Source organism: Coturnix japonica, chromosome 1 (assembly GCF_054131305.1).
Source record: "Coturnix japonica strain WE chromosome 1, WE-NBRP24, whole genome shotgun sequence".
NCBI classification, from domain to species: Eukaryota; Metazoa; Chordata; class Aves; order Galliformes; family Phasianidae; genus Coturnix; species Coturnix japonica.
In genome coordinates this window covers 125,561,596-125,584,697 of record NC_140663.1, presented here as the reverse complement: position 1 = coordinate 125,584,697, position 23,102 = coordinate 125,561,596, and the positions used below count along the sequence as shown (strand labels likewise).

The window sequence follows — 23,102 nt, the reverse complement described above, 5'->3', positions numbered from 1 at the left end:
TCTCACAGCCCATATAGGCATCAGATGGTAAGCAGAACTGAATTTCAAGTAACTATACAGAATACACTGGGGTTATGAGACTGAATATGTTACTAATCACATGAAAAAATCTTACATCAAAATAATTGTTGCTTTAATTATCAATATCTCATACACATACACAACCGACCTGCTGGGATGACGCCTGTAGTTGTCTTGTCAGGTCATCTATCTGACGTTCAAGGCTATTTGCTCTGCCTTTTTCAGAATCCAGCTCTTCTCCTTGTTTATCATATTCCATCAGAAGATTCTTAACACAAGCACATACAGACAAACTTTAATTTTTATGATATACATCGCTTGTCTTAAGCACATTCAAAACCCCAGATACTTATTATCCACCTGATAATTAAGCACATCAGATGTTTTAATGCAGCACCAGAAATCTCAAAGTGAAACTAAAGCTATAGTTCCATTACAAGTTCTGAGAGAAATCATTTTGCATTTACTCTTGGTAAATCCTTGCTGACTGTCCCCAGCTACCTGCTTCTCAGTCATGTGCCCAGAGAGGTACGCCTGAGAGGCCCTGTTCCCAGGGAATTGCTCGCTTTTCTCTTTATCACTCAAAGGTTCTTCTGTAATTAATTCTCAGATTATGTAGGTTTAAGAATTTGTAAGAACAGATTTACTTCAGCAACTGCATCTGACACACATGATGCCAGGTTTAAGAGGAGGTATAAAAATATCACTGAGGAGAAAGGAATTGTCTTGTTTTCTTCTGACAGCAGCCACACAGTTCTGTTACTAGAACCTTATATTCCTGATTTGGGTACTTAACTGCACAGGCAAAATTTCTTTTACCAAGCACACTCGTGCAGGTAAATAATAAAAAATAACTGGGCTGGGATTCAAAACCAAAATATTTTTCTCTGACATTTAACTGCCTTATATAGCTAGCACTACTCCTACCTTATAACTTTCAGCTCCTTGAATGACATCTTTCATGGAAGCAGACAGCTGATCTTTTTCTGATCGAACCACCTCCAATTCTTCCCTCAGTGCCTGCGTCTTATTACAAGGAAAGCACATGTCATTAAAACATACTCCTATATGCAGGATGATCGTCACGTTAAGAAGCAATTAAGGTACCTCCTTTCGGCTGGTATCTAATTCTTTCTTTGCTCTCACGGCAACAGCCTTCATCTTATTTAGCTTCTCTCCCTTTTCTGCAGATTCTTTTTCTAGTCTTCCTAAAATAAAAAAAATAAGAAAGTGAATAAATATATCTCCTGAGGAAACGAAATTTAATTACAACACTAATGCCACTTTGAAATAAGACAAAATATAAAGCAGTAGATATTAAAAGGTTTCACGAAGTTAAGCCTTTCAATTCACTTTGAAGCTACAACATCCAGTCTTAAATAATTCAGGGAAACTCCTTCCCTGTTCAAAAAACTTCAGCTACACTTTACAGTAAAGCCATATTCCTGTGTTGTTCTACAGACAGAGGCAGCCCAAAATCCTGGCCTGCATCAAAAGAGATGTGACCAGCAGGTGAAGAAGGTGATTCTCCCCCTCTACTTTTACAATCATGAAAGTGCACCTGAAGTATAGCATCAAAGCCTGGACTTCCCTGAACAATAAAGACATATTACTGCTGGAGGAGGTCCAGAGGAGGGCCAGTCAAAGGGCTGGAGCACCCCTTATACAAAGAAAGGCTGAGGGAGAGGGGATTGTTCATCTTGGAGGAGGCTCAAGAAAGACTTTATTGCAGCCATTCAGTATTCAAATGGGTCTTATAAAAAAGATGGAGAGTGACTTTTTACACAGGTGGTGACAGAACAAAGGGGAATGGCTTTAAACTAAAAGAGGTAAAATTTGTATCAGAGGTTAGGAGGAAATTCTTTACTCAGAGGGCAGTGAGGTGCTGGCACAGCTGCCCAGAGAAGCTGTGGTGTCCCATCCCTGGAAGCACTCAAGGCCAGGTTAGATGGGGCCCTGGGCAGCTGAGCTGGTGGGGGGCAGCCCAGCCCACAGCAGGGGTTGAGGCTGGGTGGGCTGTGAGGTCCCTTCCAACCCATAGTGTTCTGTGATTTTATGACATAGTGATAGCAGCTAGAATAATTTTCTTCCTCATGTGCTGTGGTGACTGCAGTGAGGCAACAGCACACTTAGCAAAATGCTTTCTTTCTCTTGTCTGCCTTAGGGATTTTTATTGGCAATTATTTTTTCCCTGGTTTAAAAAGATGACATCTAATATACTGCTTATACCTAAATGTACTCGGGATGAAAATAGATAAAAAATATTAATGCTAGAAAATTTAGGTCTGCTATCATTTTGAATATCTAATAGGATAAATACTGAATGAAACGTCATTGTTATCCTACTTCCCCACTTTCCTAGGCTTATAGGAAAAACACTCTCACTATGCAGAGGAAAAGAAAAAAATCAAGTTAAACAATCCAAATAAACTGCGTTTACATAGAAGACGATAGCTAAGATAGATACCAATTTTTTCCTGAAGCTCTGCTACTGAAGATTGTTCATCATTTTTCTCAGTCAATGTCTCCATTACAGTCTGTATTATAAAGAAAGATACAAGTAGTATTACAAAAAATCTGTGGTACATTTTTAACAAGCCATTATCAGTTCCAGCTGCAAGTTGGACTATGTCTACTTTATGTGCAGTTTTGCATAAGCTTGGTCATTGAAAAGCACACTTATGTTAAATGGAAAACACTCTAATCTTTCAACAGCTGATTTCCATCCTAACAAAGGACAAAGAAAAAAGGGAAGACCATTAACTCTGACCAGCTGTCAGCTTTACAAATCCATGAATATTCCAGGACCTGAAATTAGGTGCAGCTAACTAATGTAGATCAAGTAGTTTTGAGATGGAGCCATAAGAAGTTAGAGGTGAAAGATTACTAGCACTGTTAGTCCACCCAGTTAAACCATCACTCGGAGTGATACCAACAGGAAAAAAAGGTTCAAGTAAAAGCAACTTCAGTCATAACTAAAAGAAATCATAAGATATTTTGTTGCATTTAAAAAACAACAACAACAAAAAAAACCCTTTACTGTATGGAGGGAGGAGAATCTGAGGTGTTTGACATCTCAGAACCGTGCTTTCTGAAAAAGGAAACTCACTTTGAGGCCAAGGAAAAGAAAATAAAGAGAGAATGAAAGTATTTTTTGAACCTTAATTCTGAAGACTTTAGAGGTTTAGTCTGTATACTTCAATAACAAAATATAACCTTTAGAGAACTCAGTTCGTCTTTCACATTTCTAAGTTCAGTTTCCTTTTGTTCCAGAATGAAATTTAAGTCTTCTTGAGCTTTGGATCCTTTTTGCTGTTCCTGTATTTGGCTTTCATAGAAAGCAAGTTTTTCAGACATCTCTTCAATCTTAGCTAATAGATCTTCATTTTCAACTGTCGCTTTTTCACCAGCACTCTTCAGCTCCTGGATATCATGTTGAAGGGCTTCCTTTTCAGACAACACTTCTTCCAACTCTCCTTTCAAAAGATCTTTTTCTCTTCCTAAATCCTGCATCAGGGATCTATGTTCTGTATATTGAGTTGCATTTTCTTCCTCTAGTCTCTCAACTTCCCTCTGCAAATGTAAAACTTTCTCCTCATTCTGTAGAGCAAAGCACTGCTTTTCTTTCATTTTTATCAAGTGCTCATTTGCAATTTGTAGTAAACTGAGAAAATCACATTCCTCATTGGAGCCAGAAATGCTGTACCCCACTTGCTCAAGTATGTGGTACAGCTGAGTTCTTACAAGGGATTTGTGAGCTTGTTCACTTTCAAGTAATGATGATAAATGGTCTTTTTCTGCAGTCATCATTTGTAGTTTCTTCTCTAAGTCTTCAGACTGCTCTTTCAATTCTAGCAAACCATCTTTTTCAAACCTTATTTTTTCCAGCTCTTTACTTAATTCCTCTTTTTCCTGAACAATTTTCTTATTTTCCTCTCGAAGATCAGATACTTCAGATGTAAGGCTCTCTCTTTCATGCACCAGAGTGTCAATCTGACTTTCCAATTGCTCTAGCATTTCAGTGTTTTTATTCTTACTAGTTAAAGCATCATTCAGTCTCTCTGTTACTTCCTCCAGCTTTTTCTTCAGGTCACTATTACACTGGTTAACAACATCTATCTCTTGTTGAAGTTTCTGAACTTTTTCTTGTTCTTGCTTGCACCTTTCCTGAACGGCTTCTCTCTCTTCACCTGAACATTTTACTTCATTTAAAATATCCTTGTTTTGATTGGCAAGAGCAGTTATCTTCTCTTCCAGTTCTTTAATAGAAGCCTCCTTTTGGTGAACACAGCTTGTTATTGTGTCATTTTCCTCCTGAAGACCAACGATTTTACATTTAAGTTCTTCTATCTCTAGCTGATAAGAAGACAACTTCTGTGTTTCCGCCTGGAGGCTATTCACAGTTTCAAGAAGAACATCCTTCTCATTGAAAGCAGCCCGGAGTTTCTGTTGTAGTTCACTGACATCAGAAGCTTGCTGTTGTTTCATTGATTCAAACTGCTGGCTGATCTTTCCAGCAGATTCTCCTAACTCAGCCTGTATTGTTTCCATAGTTTCTCTCAAGCTATTATAACTGAGCACCGCATCTTCCTTCTCCTGAGTTAGCTTTTCAAGCTGATCTTTAAGTTCCTGCATTTCAAACACTAATGCCATTTTTTCTTTTTCGGAACTAGATAATAATGCTTCATTTAGCTCAGAAATTTCTCTTTCATGTTGCTCCCTCAAATTCTGAGTTTCTAGTTTATGCTCTTCTGCCATGGTTTCCCAGTGGTGTCTTGCTGCTTGAAGCTCCAATTTTAGTTTTTCAATCACACAACAGTAGTCTTCTTTAACAAGCTGCAATTCATTTATCTTAAAATCCAAGTCTTCCCTCTCATGAAAATACTCATCTTTTATGCGATGGATCTCCTCCTCCAGTTTTAGTTTAACATTACTCATATAAGTTAGTTCATCCTTTAAAATACTATGTTGAGACTGCAGATCACCTAAGCTACACTCCAGGTGTCTAATTTTTTCTTCCATTTTTGCTTCTACACAAGGCTCTTCTTGCATATCTAAGACATCTACCTTGTCTTCTATATTTTTGTTTAAGCCCTGTCTTAGCTGCTCAAAGTCATGCTCATGCTGCTCAGTATGACCATATGCTTCATCTTTCACATTTTTCTCTTTTATTAAGTTTGCCTCTGCCAAATCGTGCTGTAACTGATTTATCTGATTTTGCTTTTCTTTATTTTCTTTAGAAGATATTTCTATGTGATGCATCAGTTCTGACACCTCTTCCTGATGGGCAATTTTTAATTGTTTAAGCTCTTCACTCAGACTACTGATTTCATTGTGGTAACATTGAGAGGTGCTTTTAATAGTTTCTTGAAGAGTTGCAATTTCTTTGTTTTTGTCATCATTCACAGTTTCCAACTGCTTGTTCAAGCATGAGATTTGCTCCTCATAAGTAGATTTAATTTTTTGGACATAATCTTGTAATCTTTTAACTTCTTCTTGATTATCACTACAACATTCAATCTGTTCCACCAGCTCCATTTGTTTCTTCTCTTTCTCTTCTAATTCTGCTTTCAGCTTTGTTAAGTCCTCATTGTATTTGGATTGTGCATTCATTAATTCATCCTTCAGAGCGTTTATTTCTTCCAGAGAGTCAGTATTCGATTGCTCCAGTTGCTTCTGCAATTCTTCCGTCTTAGCCACTGCAGCCTAAACAAACATACAAGTTATTAAATACTGATAACTTAGCAGACGTAGCTTCCTAAGAAACTGTTTATAGTAATAAAATAGAAGATTTGGGAGTCCTTAGTTTTAAAAAGTGCTCTAGTTTTTAAATAGTCAGCTATTTTACAGGAACTCAATTCACAAGACTCTGCAGAGAGTACACGTTAGCCTGCTGGTAAAAAAAAAAAACAACAAAAACTCATGAAATAGTCATGATAAATTTCAGCTTTAGCAACTACTGTGATCATGTATTAAAGAGAAAACCACTTTTATCACATCAAACTCAAGTAACTAGTATATGAAACTATTCATCAATTCTATGGGAATAACTCTTCACTTATTTACTGATGTGATTCCTGTGACTTAGCTCACAGGCTGCTTTCAAGCATATGTGAATGTAAAACCTCATGTTTTCCACAAACAGGCAGTTGATTAACTGGAGGCATCACATATGTAGGCTACTAATTCTTTTTGAACAGTTGTCGATCAAAACAAAACATACAGAAATGCTTCATTTACTGCCACTCCAATTGAAACAGTAACTTAGAGGCCAGAGACAAAATCTGCTTCACATATGAAGCCTCTTGGTCTTTCAAGGTGTAATAGAACACATGTGAGTGAAGAAAAAATAAAAGTGAAACATATAAACAAAACTACAGAATAAACGTTCTGAAATACTTTAGTAACGTTCTATTTGTTTCAGTACCTCCGCTTCTTGTTTTCTTTGAAGATTTTCTTTTTTCAGAGCTACACACTGTTGCTGACTTTCAGCTTTTTCCAGAAGTACAACATCCAGTCTTTCTGTGAGAGCCTAATTTTAAGAAAGAAATGTTATTGGAAAAAAAGAGTTCCCTTAACAACGGAAGCTTGGATGGTTCTTGCAAAGCAATAGAAACATGCACACTAGTCAAGTCTGATTTTTTAACAATGTAGACAAAACTGATCTTACTTTCAGCCCAAATGCAACAGATAGAGAACAGGTGTACTAGTACACGGATGTTGAATAATACATTTAGTTCAAAATCTTGGTTCTCATCAGCTCCTTTACTGCCTTCTTTAGAAATCTCAATCCAAATTATTAAAAGAACAATTTTCTAGTAGAAACAGTCTTCCTCATTGCCAATTTTCATGTGCTGTCTATGACCCTTACTTTGACATTAGAAACCCCTCATGGATTCTTACCTGAATAATATCATCAGCTCCTCCAGTAGCTGGTTTAGACCTGAGTTCTTCAATTTCTCTCTCCAGTTCTTAAAAAAAAATAATTGTAAGGAAATTTCACAGCAAGCATGAATTGATGCTTCACAGTGCCAAGCTACTAGTAAAGCCAAAACCTAACCTTATGGAGATTTTGGAAAGGGTCCAGAGGAGGGCCACAAAGATGATCAGGGGGCTGGAGCACCTCCCCTATGAGGACAGGCTGAGGGAGTTGGGTTTGTTCAGCCTGGAGAAGAGAAGGTTGCGAGGTGACCTCATTGCAGCCTTTCAGTACCTGAAGGGAACTTACTCCCAGGAGGGGAGTAAATTCTTCGAAAGGGCTGATAATAGCAGGACTAGGGGAAATGGTTTTAAGTTGAAGGAGGGAAGATTTAGGTTGGATGTTAGGGGAAAGTTCTTTACTAGAAGGGTGGTTAGGTCCTGGAACAGGCTGCCCAGTGAGGTTGTGGATGCCCCGTCCTTGGAGGTGTTCAAGACCAGGTTGCACGGGGCCCTGGGCAACCTGATCTAGTAAATGTGTATGTTTGGTGGCCCTGCTAGGCAGGGGGGTTGGAACTACATGATCCTTGAGGTCCCTTCCAACCCGGGTAATTCTGTGATTCTGTGATTCTAACACCATTCCTATTCAAATTAGAATTGTCTTATTTCACCAATTCTCATCTGCCGTTGAGGAATACAAAGGGCTAAAGGAAATAGAGTAAGCATTCAGCACTGCTTCTCTGGTGCTGATATTCAGCATGACTTTATGAAGAAGCAAAGCTTCCTTGTTTGGGTGGAGAGACAACAAATAGAAAGGTTTTGGACAATTGTGTGACCTTCTATTTCAAGACCAATTTAAGACAAGGAAAAGATACCCACATTATCTCTTCCTTAGTTCTCTGAAAATAGGCAACAGATAGAAGAACAAGATCCTATGAATAACCTCAGTGAAGAAAATCCTAGTACAGCCTATCCCTATCACTGTTCTGTTGGGCAGCTACCAGCAGTCAGCATGACTGTAACTCCAAACAAGGGGATGCAACACCTGTGCACTAAATGAAAAGAGAAAGCAGAGAGGTAGGGAACAGCATATGTGAGCACAGATACATATACAATGCTTTTAGTTATTAACACAAAATTTTGTTTTATCTGTTTTAGGATTTCTTGTCCCAAGAAGTAAATGATCAGATATCAAGAGAAGCTAGAATTTGCAAAGAAACCACAGCACTCCTCCACAGGAGTGTGCAAAACCTAATAGAAATGCATTGTCCTCCCATCTGCAGTACAATATGGAAAGGTGAGACAGTACCAAGTATTAAGATAGAAATCATTTCCACTCCAATAAGGTACCTGTACATCTTGACTTCACTTTCTGTATAAGCATCATTTGCTTTTTTGCAAACTTGATGAGATCTTCTTTGGGCAATGTGTCCAGCTGAAAAAAAAAAAAAAAAAAAGTACATAATACAGAAACCAAATTCCTCTAACGCAGAGGTAAACAGAAAACAAGTCATTCCAATATCTGACTTCCAATAAGTGAAATCTTAGGATGGGAATGTGTTCTAGCATGCTCTAGGACAGCAACAGGCCAAGGCATTGCAGTTATCCAGTTCTATCATTTCAAGTGCAGCAGTGAGAACTACTCTTAGTTCTGTGCTTCTGAAATCTTCCTATAGTGCACAACTGGGAAGCATCAGTGAGAAAAAAGAACTCACTTGGGAAGGGTTGCACTTCAGAACACAGGCTAAGGTGTTGGGAGTAATATAACTTGAACAATGTTTTAAACATAGTACACTGAACTAATGTCAGCGTTAAACAGTTTATATCCAGAACATGGAAAGAAGTCTGTGTACATTACATAAAATATACTAATATCGGAGATACTAAAAAATTTCAGTTACTATGACGTGAAGTGAACATATCAGTAATGGAACTGTTACATGCTTTCCAGAACGTCTTAGCCTACTCTTTATATATCGACTTTTGAATAAATCTAGGAGCCTGGAAACTGCTTTAAAATACCCTTATGCCTTTCTGTTGATCGCAGTTAGCATGATAAGCTGTAATCCTCTCTACCACTGCTATTCAAATAAATCAATTTGCAAGGCATGTTTACCTTTGATTTGCCTGATCCTGGTGTGGCAGGGGATGCCACCATCTCTTGTCCTCCATCTTGTACCTACAACAAAATAAAGATATATATGTGAGATAATATGTGAGAACTGAAGTGTTTTTGGTTTTGTTTTTTACATAAATTACCAAAGGAGCTAACTGAAAGTCTGCAAACATGAAGAATAACTAATATAATTCCAGAAAACTACAGTATCTGTGGATCAGTCAGATGGAAAAGTCAGACAGAGGTCAATTGTGATTAATCCAATGAAACAGCAGAATTGAACATTCCTGATTTCTAAATTAGTATTATGATTCTGTTACACTACTGAAAAGTCATCTTATTTACAAACAGTTACAACAGTGTGTCTCAACACTGTTATTAAAAAAAAGTTATTAAAAACTGCACAAACAAATAAAGCTCGTGGTGTATCAGCAGTTAAAACAAGTGTTGGGAACCTCTGAACAAAATATCTCCCCCAGTTATGTTACTGTTTTTTAAAACACTGGTGATCACTAAAAGTTTAGGCCTGAAAACATGTGTTAGAAGGATCTACATCCTGGACTCTATTCCTAACATTTACATGTATAACGCTTTGCCATAAACTTCCACAGATTTAATCTGTGACACTCTATGCTATTTTAGAGTAGGTTTACAAGATATGCTTACCAATACTTGGGAATGTAAAAATAAGATAGAAAAAAGGGAAAGTGAACTGACACTTCCAATACAAGAAGGGCAGCATTTCAGGCTTTAAGCTTTATCCTGTGTTTTCTCTTGTACTAGGGAGTGAGTAGAGGTCTATATATACACACACTCCCTCCTTCTATTTTGCTACACTCTTTAATCTGAGACAAAACAACACAACAAACAACTCATAATACAAATAAAGCAAACAAACAGGATTTAAATGTTAATTTAATGGATAATTGCTGACTAACAATTTTGAGAAACGAGCTCAGAGAGGTAACAGGAAAGACTCAGTCTAGAAATACCAGTTCAAGTACAGACCAAGGACAAGAATAGTAACAGTTAACTCTCTGGAACACGCGAGCTAGGGGTTTTTTAGGAAGATAAAAGGAAACTTGTTAGAAAATAATATGCCTGTCCAACACAAACGCAGCATTTATGAAAGAAAGCTATAAGTAAGTTTGTAGTCCAAATTTTCTTGGCACACAGACCTTTGTAAACATTTACATTCTTAACATTTCAGCGCTGTTGTTAGTTCAATGCCACCACTACAAGCAGTTTACTTACACGGTAGGATTAGGTATAACACACTGGATGTACTGCTTAAGAAAAATTGTAGCACATCTCTCTATACTGCAGTAAGGTCAGGATCTATGTTACTTTTATGCCACTTGAAGGTAGCATGCACAGAGGCAGCAATGTATCACGTAGTTAGAATCCAGTTTTGCTGTTCTGGGAACAGATTCTACAAGCAACTCATGTACAGGGCTTCATTTGTTTGTACTGTAGGAAAAACGAGGAAGACGACTACTCAAAAAACCCACTTTTGACAGATTAGGTGTGCCCAAGCTGTGTGCCAACACATAGCACATTGAATCCTGTTAGAATTCTCAAGTTCCTGTTCTGTCATTACGAAACCAGGCTATGCTTCCACACTTGGCTGATCACGTACATGTATATTTAAAGCCTTCCTCGTCTACACTAAGGTGTCTACAAACCACAGTTTATCGGGCTCTCTGTATTTTAACTGCTACCTATCCCCTTATAGTTTTAAACAAAGATAGAGGAGGTTTAGGTGAGATATTAGGAGGAAGTTTTTCACACAGAGGGTGGTGATGCACTGGAACAGGTTGCCCAAGGAGGTTGTGGATGCCCCATCCCTGGAGGCATTCAAGGCCAGGCTGGATGTGGTTCTGGGCAGCCTGGTCTGGTGGTTGGTGACCCTGCACATAGCAGGGGGTTGAAACCAGATGATCATTGTGGTCCTTTTCAACCAGGGCTATTGTATTCTTCCACAATAAGTAAGCACACTCTTCTACTGCTGGCCAGGCCTTCTGCTAAGCTGTGCTGTAACCTGCAGCACTGACAACCACCCTGAGCAGAGATCTGGCACCACTGACACCAGCAGGAGAGAATTACACCAAAACACAGCCCGAAGGGTGAGCACCTCAACAGAAGCACAGCCTGAACACACACAGCTCAGTTACCACAGGCAGGGTTCATTTCTACATTTGAACTCTTTAACGCTGCCTTTCCGCTTCACTTCGGTGCTTCCAGAAGCCACACGAGATACAAGTACAAAAGCCGGACTTGATGATCCTTACGGGTCCCTTCCAACTCGGGATGTTCTGATTCCACACACCTCACTAACCCCGGCAGGCACCGTGCAGCTGACGCACAGTTAACACACGGGGTCACCTCAGTAACGCTCGTGAAGAGAGTTAAAGAGCGACGTTCAAGCCTCCACACAACCACCGCTCAGCACCTGAGGCCCCGACCGGCCTCCCCCAGCCCCGCCCTCATCACAGCTCCCCCACTTCCAGCCAGAAGAGCCGGACACCCCCAAAACGCCCGCACAGCGCCCGCAGATCCCGACAGCCCTTCCCCACCCCCTCCCCGCCCCCGCGGGAGCCAAGTGCTGCACAAGGGTCAGGTACCGGCCCCCCGGCGCCGCCCGCCCGTTACCTCCATGTTGGAGCCGGCTCGCTGCTGGCGCGGAGGGACGGCGGCAGCCCTGACAGCACCGCTACCCCCGCGCCGCCACTTCCGCCTTCGTCATCCCCGCACGCCGCTAACGCTGCGCGCCCCCCTGCGGCTGACGGCTCCACAGCGACCGGCAACGGAGCCCGCCCCTGGCTATGGCCACTCCTTCCCCTCATGGCTCATGCTGGCCATGAGTGGAACTTCATAACAAACCCTCAAGAGCTGCCTTTCCACCTCCTTTCTCCTTTCTCTCCTCAGAGGTCTCACAGAGCAACCAATGTAGGGGCTGCCTTTCTTCACTCACCTGAGTGGCTCTGAACTGGGGCTCTGATGGAGCTCCCCACTCCATCATATTTTTGACAGACAGGCCTGATCTCACCCTTCTCCCCTTCATTTTGTGCAAGAGAACTTGTACAAAACAGACTTCTCTAAACAAATAAAACAGCTCTGACAGTCCTTCTTTCTTTCGGTCTTAATTCTTAATCAGATTATGAATATTATCTATCTCAAAGGAGTCGCTAGGATTATGCATATTGCATGCAGGTAATTTGGGACAAGATAAGTGAGAAAAACAAGAATAATTTATATGCCAGATGTATTCTATAATTTTATTATCTTTGTAAAGATAATTAGTTCTTTTTTTTTTTTTTTTTTTTTTTAATAGCATTGCTTATGTAAAACAAGATTGCCAGAAGCCTTATGAGACGTGTTGGGGCAGAGCATAATGAACTTTAGATCCTGCTTTCATTGGAGGGCCAAGTTCCACAGACCTGTGTTTAGCCGTTGCACAAAGGCAGTGTATAAGCACTTGTTCACTAGCACTGGAATTATTAGACCTACAGGAATGTTCTGAAGAGTACAGAATGAGAAAATTACTATAATTTTGCACCTGAGGAATGCGTTTCTAACTTGCAAAGCTAATGCTTTAAATATTTGGCTCTGTGGAATCTGAATCTGCCTTTCCAGCCGGTTCTGTAGATCACAAACTTTCCTTCATGAACCACTTTATGGCAGACAGTATCCTTTCTTTAAGCTACTTTTATGCTTCTCTACATACAAAATTAGTACAAAGAAAGGCAGGGTATGAATTTATGATACGTTAACTATTCATTCCTGCTTGGAAGCTTCATATATTCTCTCTAACCTGTGCAAATGAACTGTAAAATCTCTGGCTGAACATAGCCACGTTTATTCAGGTTTGGGGTTAGTAGGTTCCACTATTGTAGTATCATACAGACTACAGTGAAAAACTGAAGAAAATGTGAAAGGGGAGGCTGTTCTGAGTGTTTGTAAGTGTAAATGAGATGCAGGGGCAATACTGTCCTATGTTCATACTGCTTTGTGTGTGAAGGGCTCTGTTAGCAATTAAAGAAGGGAGAGAGAGAAGAAATTGTTTATCTAACCTGTAATTCTGTTCTGAAATTGCAACAGGGAATGAGAGGTAAAGAGATCAGTGTTCTGTTACTAATCTGCAAAGCCCACCGAGCCTATTCAGACATCATCGTTAAACAAGGAAGCTGACATTGTGTTTGAGCACCGAGGGTTGGGTCTGGCTGTAGAACACCATTCCGCTGTTGACTGATCATGAAAACTCTTCTACCTGCATGCAGAAATAGAAGCAAATAGAGATCAGTGTGGGTTATTGGCACAATAACAGGTCATTAGGAATCAGCAGGCCTCACTGTAAGAATTGTTCAGTCATTTAGTTACCTTACCTTTCAGATGTCCAGCCTAAGACCATACCTACAGCTGCTTTACTCCTACCAGAGCAAGGCCCAAGGTATCTTGCTTTTGTCATTTTCCCAGTGTCTCCATGATCAGATTAGATGCCTATAATTCAGCTGTGAGCCTTCACACACTCTGAGCTCTCACTGCTTAAAAATACCAGCTGGCCCTGCAGCAGGTTATGCAGGATCCATTCTAGATACTGATGCACAACTGATTTGCCTCTTCAACATTAAGCATGGGACACTGCTGCACAACAGCATTCCCAGTGCACCTACACGATACCTAAGTCTGTGCTTGGTCTGGAGGGCAGGCAGAGCCTGGTTATCCAGCCTAAGCCCATGGCTTCAGGCCTGACAGCACGGCTTGGTTTCATTCTATGAGTGGAATGAGTAAGGCTAGATTTCCTCAGAGAGCCTCTAGCTTCACCTGTAACCTACACTGAGCCAGGGCTCATGTGACTAATCAAGAGATGTGAGTGGAAGTCCAGGCTTAAAAAGCAATGTTATTGCACCTCTGTAAAATTCCAGAATTAATCATTAACCTTGCTGTAAAGATAAGGCTTCTTCTCAGCATGTTGACAAAATCTTTATAAAAAAATTATGCTATATACAGGCTAAGATATCCATATCCTCTATAGGTAGAACAAGTAGACTAAAAGCTACCCTCTGTCAATGGTCTGTTTCTTGACCAGATAAGCAGTAACTTTCAGTCCAAGCACAAAGCAGATAATCTGCAGTACAATTAATAGGAAGGAAAGCAGTGCTTCTATATCTCTGAATGGTAGCTAAGAAGGTAGAATAGCTCTTTCTCTGCCTCTCGCCTTAATTATTTTTTAAGCTTGGAGCTTCTTCCATTCTGGCTTTTAAATGGCCACCTTCCACATGGGGAAGTAAAATGGCTCTGCTAGTTTGTAAAGACAGTCAAGCTACAAGGAGATCATGACTACCCTGAAACTCATACAACAGTTTCTAGTCAAACATGGTATCAAAGTGTGAATCTTCATTCATTCCAGTGGTAGGACTTGATTTGTTAGCTGTTAGCACAGGGCTGCAGAGCAGGCACATGTGAATAGCTAGCATCTATTAATGAACACTGGTTTTCATACGTTTGCCAGCTATCCTAACTCTGCAGGTACACTTTCTTAGAACAGAAGCAGCACTGAAGAACTCGCATCCACTAAACTTATACAGGTCCTGTTTGAGCTTACATAGAAGAAGCTGTACCTGTGTAAGAAAGCCAGTAAAATCATGCTTCTAGGTACTTGGACAAAAATAAACCACCAAAATACCATAATTTCCAGGACCACTGGGGGATGCGTACAGCCTATAACTCCTTTCTCTAACTTTTCCTGTAACTACAGATACAGTCTTACTGAAAACAACTAGTTGTTGCCAGTAGTTTTACAAGGAATTAATTTCAATTCATAGCATATTACAAATGGGTTGTTCTGTCTCAACTCTGCTAGGTTAAGAGGGCTTAAAAGGAAAAAACATTCCATTTTTCCATCCCCCTGCCAGCTATGTTTTCTCATAAAATTTTGTGTTTCCATTTTTTAATATATTATATATATATATATTTATATATATAAAATAAGTGAGATAAGGATAGACAATTTTTACATACCCACATATCCAGTTCTTATTCCCTCCCCCACACACACGCACTTTGTTTTTTCTTCCAAGATTGCTTTCTCTGGCCTGCATTACTTTTTATTTGCTTTTCAGAGCAGCTGAATTCCAGTTAATTGAAGATTTACCTAAGGAAGAGAAACCTGTATGACACAAGCCTCTGTGCCACCCTCACCCTGCAGCTGGTGCCTTCGGCGTTTTGTCCTTCTAATAAGCAGAGATTTCGAAAGAGGAGCAAATATGTCACCTGTGCAACCTCATATTATGTTACCTAGCTACTGAGTTAAACATATTTTCCATTTACTGATAGCTCTTATGACCCTGAATGAGGATTAGATTGACAAAGAGCTGACTCACGTGATTTCTTGGAGTGACCCAAGAGAACAGCAATATGTAAGAGAGCAGGCAACACCTTTTCCTTGTACTGGTGATGGTGAAATAACAAGCTAAGTTTATCATGAACAAAAGCTGCAGAAGCCACTTAAACCTCCCCAGGCTCATATTTAGTTTTGCTGCAAGGAGCAGCAGCACCTCTGCCAGATGATTTTTATTTTTTATCAGGTAGTCCAGTTATCAGATACATCCTTTATATGCGAGCAGGAATCCTCACTGACCTAAAGGTCTCCCAATGCCTACGTTTGCATCTGTGTAACAAATGCCTACTTTCTTTGTTTCCAAATTTGATGTTTGTGCCCTTTAAGGAACTATGTTTAATGTAGACATTTGGATAAATCTCTAGCCTGAAAGGGTCTGTGCATGCTGGTGGTTGCAGATGTTTTAGATACCTGGAACCTCCTCATGCTGAAGAGAAAATTACTATAGCAAGCATTTTGTGTTGGGCTATAGAGTCCAAGATGGCATTTTCCTCCAGCTGCTTCAGTGTATATTGTTTACCTTCTGACATTCAAGCTGCAAATCCAGTTAAACGGGAACTCTTCAGGGGCTTTTTGTGTGTGGAAGCAGTTTAAATGTTGAAGTGCGTTGATTGGTAACAGTTGTCTCTGATTAAAGGGGCCATGGTTTATATTAATTAATTTCGTACCAACTGAAGAAATGGCTATAGTTCTGATGCTGACACTAACGCATTGTTTGATAATACTGAGCGAACCTTATTGCAACTGAAGTTTCTAATTTGGCTGTTTTTGGATTTAGTCAACAAGGGAAGAGCAGAGAAAAGGAGTAAGTGATAATGTGAGAAGTCTGATGGGCACATTTATAAAAGTGGAGAAAGGGCAAATATTTTCATCACTGACTCTTGACCTGCTTCATACCAACTTTCAGAATTTTCTCCAGTTTTTTTCAGAAGCTGGTGCCATTCATTTCAATAAGGCAACAATGGCATAAGCTTCTTCTCCTGATCCAGAAATGTCCACAGCCTTCATAACTGGATTAAAGATGAGTACCTCCCTATAGTCCTGTAACAAATTTCATCAGGTAATGGGTATTTGATGATTTTGGAAATGCTGCTTTCATCTCAGTAGCATTTACGATGCCCAGCTTAACACAAGAAAAAAAAAAAAAAGAAATGATTCTACTTTGTGCACTTCTCTTGCCTTGTTTATTCTTGACCAACATTTAAAATTTATTATTGTTATTATTTATTGATTAATATTTATACAATGTGGGAATAACATGTAATAATGCCCACAGCTTGTGCAATCTTTCAACACCTTCTTTTTCCTGTTGGTTTCATCATTTCTGATTTGAAACTGCAGTTTATCAAAGACAAAAACCCGAAATATCTGAAATAATGTAGTTAATGATGAAAGTTACCGTGGAAGGGTTGAATGGCAAATATTCAGGGAGAGAGTATTTTCTCCGAGGAAGCAAATCTACATTTCCATGCAGTTCGAACAATCTTGTCGTAATGAAGAATCGTTAGTGTGTGAAAGAAAGATTTTGAAAGGCATTTTGTGAAGGAAAAGCAAAACATGGAAAATAGAAAATGCTAAAGAATAACTCCCATTGGTAACAATCACAATTCCGTGCGAAAAACTAGAGAGGTATCAGCCATTTTCTTCCTATAATCCTCATCGAATTTCTTATTCAGTGCCACAGTGAAATAATTCTTCCAGTCCCCGACAGATCCTATGAAAAAAAATTAAAAATAATAACTTACCATTTTTTCTCAAAGCCCATTAACCATGACTTACTAAAGAACTATATCTGAATGTAGTTATTATTTCAAGTCAGAATGAGACTAAATGCCAGTAATAAACCTTGGTACCTTTTCTCATGAATGGGGAAACTGAGTGATCCATTATTCCCTCAAAATCCCTAGTGTAGTTTGTCATGGGATTGTCTTTCATGATCTCAAATGAGGTGTTATATACGATCTTGTTGAGAACCTGGTCGTCTAAATCCTTCTCCAGAAACTTCAGAATCTTCTGAATTTCTCTCTTTGGATTCTGCAGAGAGAAGAAAGTAGGGCAAGAAACAGTGTCAAAAATAAAGCAAGGAAATTGCAGTTGTTATTGAGGTGAAAAGTCAGGTTGTCTGGAGATTTACAGGTACAGATGACATAATAGGCATCTGTTGATTGTGGATAATATCTACCAAACTTCCAGATTTCAAACAGAGCTCACACATTCTGGCTTTACCTCCTTCATATCTTCATAGAAGAGGTAGAGAATACGGTGCTTGTCTTTTGCCTTCCACCATCCTTTGACGTGGTCATACCAGGAACCCCAGAGCACTGAAAAAGGAGTAACAGCAGCATCAGTTATAAATACCTGGTCTTATCTTGAAGTATCTGTGACTCTGACATTTCCTCCATAATCAGTGTTTATGTATTTCCCTGGTTTTTAAGCCAGTTTTGAATGACTTTCAGTTTGCCCTGCATGGTGCTGGACTATATGGACAACAAAGGTCCCTTTTTACATATATTATTATATGTTCCTGTTGAACTATTTGGTATGCCATCAGAAGAGCCTATTTCTCTCCTGTAAGTACCAAGTTGACTGGCTTTGACATGCGTTGTTTTGTTCTAAACAACTGCACCTGGACAGAAGGCGTGCAAGCAGAGACGTCCAAACATAAGACACAAAGTCTTAATTAGGCACAAGACTTCCCTGCTGGTCCAGACAGTGCTGTTTCTGGGCCTACATACTTGCAAAAATGGGCCTACAGAAACTTTACTGAACTCTTTCATCCACGTGAACGGGTTTTATTTCTTTTAGAAAAAGGAAGAGGAAGAATCTTTTTTTGTCTTTTAGAAGAGGAAGTCTTTTAGAAGAGGAAGAATCAGTTTTTGGGGTTGCCTGTCCTTTGCTAGATAATTGGCTTTGTTCAGATGCCTGATTTTTTGACTGTTGATTTTAGGCAAAAGGACTCCCCTAGCTCAAATTCATGCTGCACAAATAATACATAAATAAACTTTACTCTTTTATGTGTCATTCTAGAATACAGCCATTGAGCTGCTGTATCTTCCCAGATGGCTTCTAAGCAGGTTTCTTTTAACCTCACAGAGAAAATTCTAAAATCATCACATATGATTTTGAACGATAATGACGAGTAGCATTGTTGTCTTTTCTCTTTCAAAATATGCATGTTAAGATGTGCTTCATCTTTTGGGTACTATACAAACCTCTGAATGAAGACAAATTACTAAGAAGACACTTTGAGTGGATATTCCTCCACAGAGTGTCAGCATTGAATTTTGAAACAGATATTCAGCTATCGGGTACTTTTAAATGAACAAAATCTCTTCAACAACTGATTGCAGCTCATCACCTTCTCCGCTCATGAATTTCTCCGTGAACTCCTCGATGGATCCTGGGTCAGGCAATACTTTATTCATTCTGTGGAAATGGTAGTATGACACCAGGTTGTCTTTTGCATTTCTTGCCACATAGATGATCTTTGTTTGATGTGAAAATGAGAGAGAAAGAGAGAGAGAAAATACAAGCTTAAGCGTGCTCCTATGGATATTAGTCTTATCCTGGTGTTTTCTCTTGGAGCCTGAGTTACAAAGGCTGAAGAGATTTTGCTTGGAAACTGCCATTCTCTGACATCCATCTCAGACACTCAGCCATCACTTCTCTAGTTTCATACAGACTTTGAGGAATAGCTGGGGAGATCTTTAGTTTCCATGAAGATTCTGGAAACCACATTCAGTTTGCTTTTATTACTTTCTTTCCATGTGAAGTAGAGAGAATCCTACCTCTACAGCCTTACCTTGCAGTTTTGTTGCCAGAAGGAGGGAGGAACCAGCTGCACAGGGAGATGAGTTTTTATCGTTCGTGGAGAAGGCATAGCTTCAGCTAACTTCAGGCCTGCAGAATGACTTTTTATGAGAACTGACCTGCTCTGTAAGTTCTGCTAGTGCTTCTTTGCTATCGACATTTTGAAGGTGACTTTTTAGAAGGCCACATAATAATGATAATTAATCTCCAAAGCAACTAAACAGAACATAGACAACATCACATAAGCACCTTCTGTGCTTCTGAAGGAATTTTTCTGCATGTAATTTTACTTACATTTTGGGTACATCTGCAGCTGACTTAGGTACTGTGGAGTATGACACACAGCTTTCAGAGGCACACCTTCAGTAGGGCCTGTGCCATGTCTGCCAGCCTTCTATTGGCTTGTGTAGCATTTGATGCTTAAAGTAAAACAACTGAACTGCACCAGCGTGATTCTTGACATGGCACACAGTGCAGTGGCAAAGAAAACCTGTGGCATCAGTTCTGGATGCTTGTTTTATTTCACTTCATTTAAAATACAAATCTATTTATGTGATATTCACCTGAGTATGCGAGATGTGAAGAACCTGGGATGTACCACTCAAGGAAAGGATGGCGTTTGTAAGTACTGGCACGTCTACACTTCTCAACATCTCCATTTTGTTGAATCATATCCACTATCTCCTGTGTCCACGTAGTACCTGAAAATGTCAGTGCTTAGATGTTTCCCCAGTGGAGAGCTGAGAGTCTCTTCTGCTAGGGAACTGAAAGCTGAAAACTGAAAGGAATCTGGGTCAAAAGAGGAAGGAACAGCACAGACTGTGATAGAAAAAAAACAGAAAGAGAGGATAATGGAGGAAAAATGCATAATAAGGAATAAAAAGGTGATTCTGAAAGCACAGTTTCAGGGATTCTGTTTTTGAAAGGTTTTTTCTTTCTAACAGAAACACCCTTCACTGGCATTCTGAGATAAATGGACATAATACAGTTTGGAGACTATTATTTGAAAAGAAGAAACACCCATATCCCAACTTCCACCTTTTCACAGCTATTCAACAATTTCAATTTTTGTTTTCACCCTGGATTTGAATGAAAAAAAAAAAAAAGAAAAAGAAAAGAAAAGAAATAGAATGAAAAAAAAGAAATATGTGTAGTTTCAGTGAATAAAAACTTAATACATTTTGACAATGTAAAAAAGTTGCAGTATTTTTAGTGTTCCCATGTGAAATGCTGTAATGAAGCTCAGTACAACATTTTATTTCATCTGCCTGAACAAATGCAACATCCCTTCCCCAGGGAGGTGGTTGAGTCACTGTCCCTGGATTTGTTTAAGAGCCATTTGGATGCAGTGCTCAGAGATACGATTTAGCAGAGGGTTGTTAGGGTACTAAGGTTAGGCTGCGGCTGGACTTGATGATCTTTGAGGTCTATTCCAACATGAGTAATTCTACGATTCTGTGATTCCATGAGAGATACAGAATTGTGTCTCTCATGTGCCTCTTTTCCCTTGTAGCTGTGATCATGAGGTTAACTACATCTCTTCCCAGATACTTTGGCTAGAAAAAGCTAAGGGATGACCTGGAAAATGATACAGGTAGGAAATTCAGCCAGTAACACGATACTTGAACTGTGCAGACCTGGCAGATTCAATATAATGTCAAATGTATACTTAACTTTATTTATTTTCAACTCAATGGTTGAGATATTTTAATCTAGGCAGACTAAAATAACATCCTTTTAGTTAAAAAAGACTAGAAATAAGTTAAAAATTCAGCAAAATCTTTTTTCTACCTTCAAAAATAAATATTTTTTTGTAATAATATATATTCTTTTTTTTTTTGTCCAATAAATGAATTTGGTTATTTCTTTAAGAAAAGTACCCTGTCTCCAGTTAAGTTTTCTGCACTGGTTTATGCCAAGTTAATCACCAAATGGACATGTTGAATTCTAGTATGAATACAATTCATACTTGCATGGTTTCTGTAATTTCTCAACAAACTGTGATTTTTACTAGACTTTGTTAAATAACCATCTGCTGCTGGAAAAGATCTATGGCACATTAGAGTCTATGTGTATACTCTAAATCAGAGGAGGTGTGTGAGCAATTAGACTTTGACCATTTGAACTTCAGTAGTAATAGTCTGTAACTTCTGCCAAAGGAATCAAAAGTTGCTCACCACAGCTAACAGAGCTTCATGTCTTTAAACTGTAAGTCAGTTTTGGGATTAAACAAATATCAGTCAGAACAGAAAAACAGAATTCTCAATTCCAATAGTGAGCACTACCCCAAACTTTTCTATTTCCTATGCATACAAACCTGCTTTTGCATATGTTGCAATGAGCAGATCATCAGGTCTGGCTTTGAAGTTCCACACTTGATCCCATATGGTGCATATTGGTTTCGTGACAGGAATACCTTGCACTTCACCAATTTCAGGTCGGAGCATGTCATCTTCCAGACTCAAATTTTTCATTTTATCCTGGGCCATTCTGTCCTACGTGAGAAATGAAAGGCTTGGAAATTGATGTATTTGCCAAATTGACTCACCCAACCCCAAAGTCCCTTTCTGTACCCTCTAATTTACTTGCCTGCATTTCAACCAATCTGAGTCCATATTTAGGCTCCTTTAAGCTGGATGTAATTTGAATAAATGTTCCTCTTGGTAACTCTCAGCATCTTTAACAACCATTCCATTTACTCAGATACGAAAAGAGATTTTAAAAAACCCATACATTATTTTCATCTGTAGATATTTTAGAGAACATACTTATGTAAAACACTGACTGTGTGCCCTTTGAAAGGCAAGAAAAAGTAATCAGGACTGTGATTCAGAAGAGCCTAAAAGCTCCCACTGAAGTCAGTACATAGAACCCAACCCTTTGTTCTGAAAGAAAATAAACACTCTCCTGATAACACCCTTCAGGCCTGATACTCACGATAAATAAGCACAGAACTCGTCTGGTCTGTCTTTTGGTCCTGCAGGTTTTCACTTTTAGTGTTTTTGACTGAACACTGGGTGTTGTTGCCAATAAATATCCTGAAACTGATAGATGATTAACTAAAGGCTGTTACACATTAATTATTTAATCAACTGAATTATTGAATCTGCTGCCCATCCTACAGCTTTGCAAAAAGTAGTTACAGAATTCTGTATTCCTCTTGAGGGATATTCTAGCCATAAAATTCAGAGTTCCAGAATCTGATTGGTGGAAATTTCTGCTTAGGGGGAGGCTACGGAAATAACCTCAATTACAAATATGAGTTAGAAAGCATAAAATACAGATTTTAATTTGAACAGCAAGCACTGCCAAAATATTTCCTTTTGTTTCCATGTTCACTCAACACCTGCTTTAACACAGATTCTGTTGAACAGAGCAAGAAGTTGGTTGGTGACTGAGCTCTGACCCTAGAACTTAAAAAAAAAAAAAAAAAAAAAGAGAGAGAAAGAAACTTACAAGAGAAGTTTTCATGCTTGAATTTCTTCCATCATAGATCACATCAGTGGCAGTGTAACTGCTCGGATCTCCAGACAGATGTAGAATGAAAGCTTGGGTGGAGTTTTTATCCGTCCTACGAGTGTGATGAGAGCAAAGAGGAAATACAGCAGCAGCCAACAGCCGAAGAGTTTTTTCTGGCTTGGTTAATGAACTCCTTTTTAACCCTGTCATGGAAAACTACTTTGAACTTTCATCGAAAGTATGATTCTTTGCTGAAACAGCCTTAGATGTTGGCCACCACCTCCAGAAAGACAATTTTAACTTGTCTATATTGTTGTCAATCATCATGAAATGATGCATTTTCTTTCTAATTTTTAATCTAAGTTGCCAGAACGGTTT

The 23,102-nt window shown here is 39.1% G+C and overlaps 2 protein-coding genes across 7 annotated transcripts in view; both read right to left on the bottom strand.

Annotated features, from left to right (window-relative positions):
- GCC2 (GRIP and coiled-coil domain containing 2) overlaps positions 1 to 11,796 on the bottom strand; it is a 30,025-nt gene extending 18,229 nt beyond the window's left edge. The window contains exons 1-10 of one of the 4 annotated variants that reach the window (XR_014947861.1): positions 11,708 to 11,796; positions 9,056 to 9,118; positions 8,290 to 8,374; positions 6,925 to 6,992; positions 6,449 to 6,553; positions 3,182 to 5,727; positions 2,489 to 2,558; positions 1,129 to 1,229; positions 949 to 1,047; positions 170 to 289 (exon numbers count right to left, since the gene is read on the bottom strand). Coding sequence is in view for 2 of the 4 variants with exons in the window: in XM_015849669.3 (XP_015705155.2) it covers positions 170 to 289; positions 949 to 1,047; positions 1,129 to 1,229; positions 2,489 to 2,558; positions 3,238 to 5,727; positions 6,449 to 6,553; positions 6,925 to 6,992; positions 8,290 to 8,374; positions 9,056 to 9,118; positions 11,708 to 11,713 (3,207 nt within the window). In the remaining 2 variants the exon portion in view is untranslated. Of the gene's footprint in view, positions 1 to 169; positions 290 to 948; positions 1,048 to 1,128; positions 1,230 to 2,488; positions 2,559 to 3,181; positions 5,728 to 6,448; positions 6,554 to 6,924; positions 7,082 to 7,574; positions 8,375 to 9,055; positions 9,119 to 11,707 lie in introns of those variants that run through there. The other 3 variants (XM_085552143.1, XM_015849669.3, XR_014947862.1) reach the window with 3 other exon arrangements.
- Positions 11,797 to 16,616: 4,820 nt separating this feature from the next.
- On the bottom strand, positions 16,617 to 22,808 carry SULT1C4 (sulfotransferase family 1C member 4). Of its 3 annotated transcripts, none has more exons than XM_015849761.3 (9): positions 22,722 to 22,808; positions 22,203 to 22,309; positions 21,583 to 21,760; positions 19,829 to 19,966; positions 19,258 to 19,355; positions 18,814 to 18,940; positions 17,682 to 17,776; positions 17,309 to 17,489; positions 16,617 to 17,169 (listed from the first exon to the last, which is right to left on the bottom strand). In XM_015849761.3, the coding sequence occupies exons 3-9, from the start codon at positions 21,752 to 21,754 to the stop codon at positions 17,057 to 17,059; spliced, it is 924 nt and encodes a 307-aa protein (XP_015705247.1). In that variant the 5' UTR covers positions 21,755 to 21,760; positions 22,203 to 22,309; positions 22,722 to 22,808; the 3' UTR covers positions 16,617 to 17,056. The 3 variants fall into 3 exon arrangements, with proteins under 3 accessions (XP_015705247.1, XP_085408203.1, XP_015705239.3); XM_085552077.1 differs by having other exon boundaries at positions 22,203 to 22,303; XM_015849753.3 differs by lacking the exon at positions 22,203 to 22,309.
- Between the last annotated feature and the right edge of the window lie 294 nt (positions 22,809 to 23,102).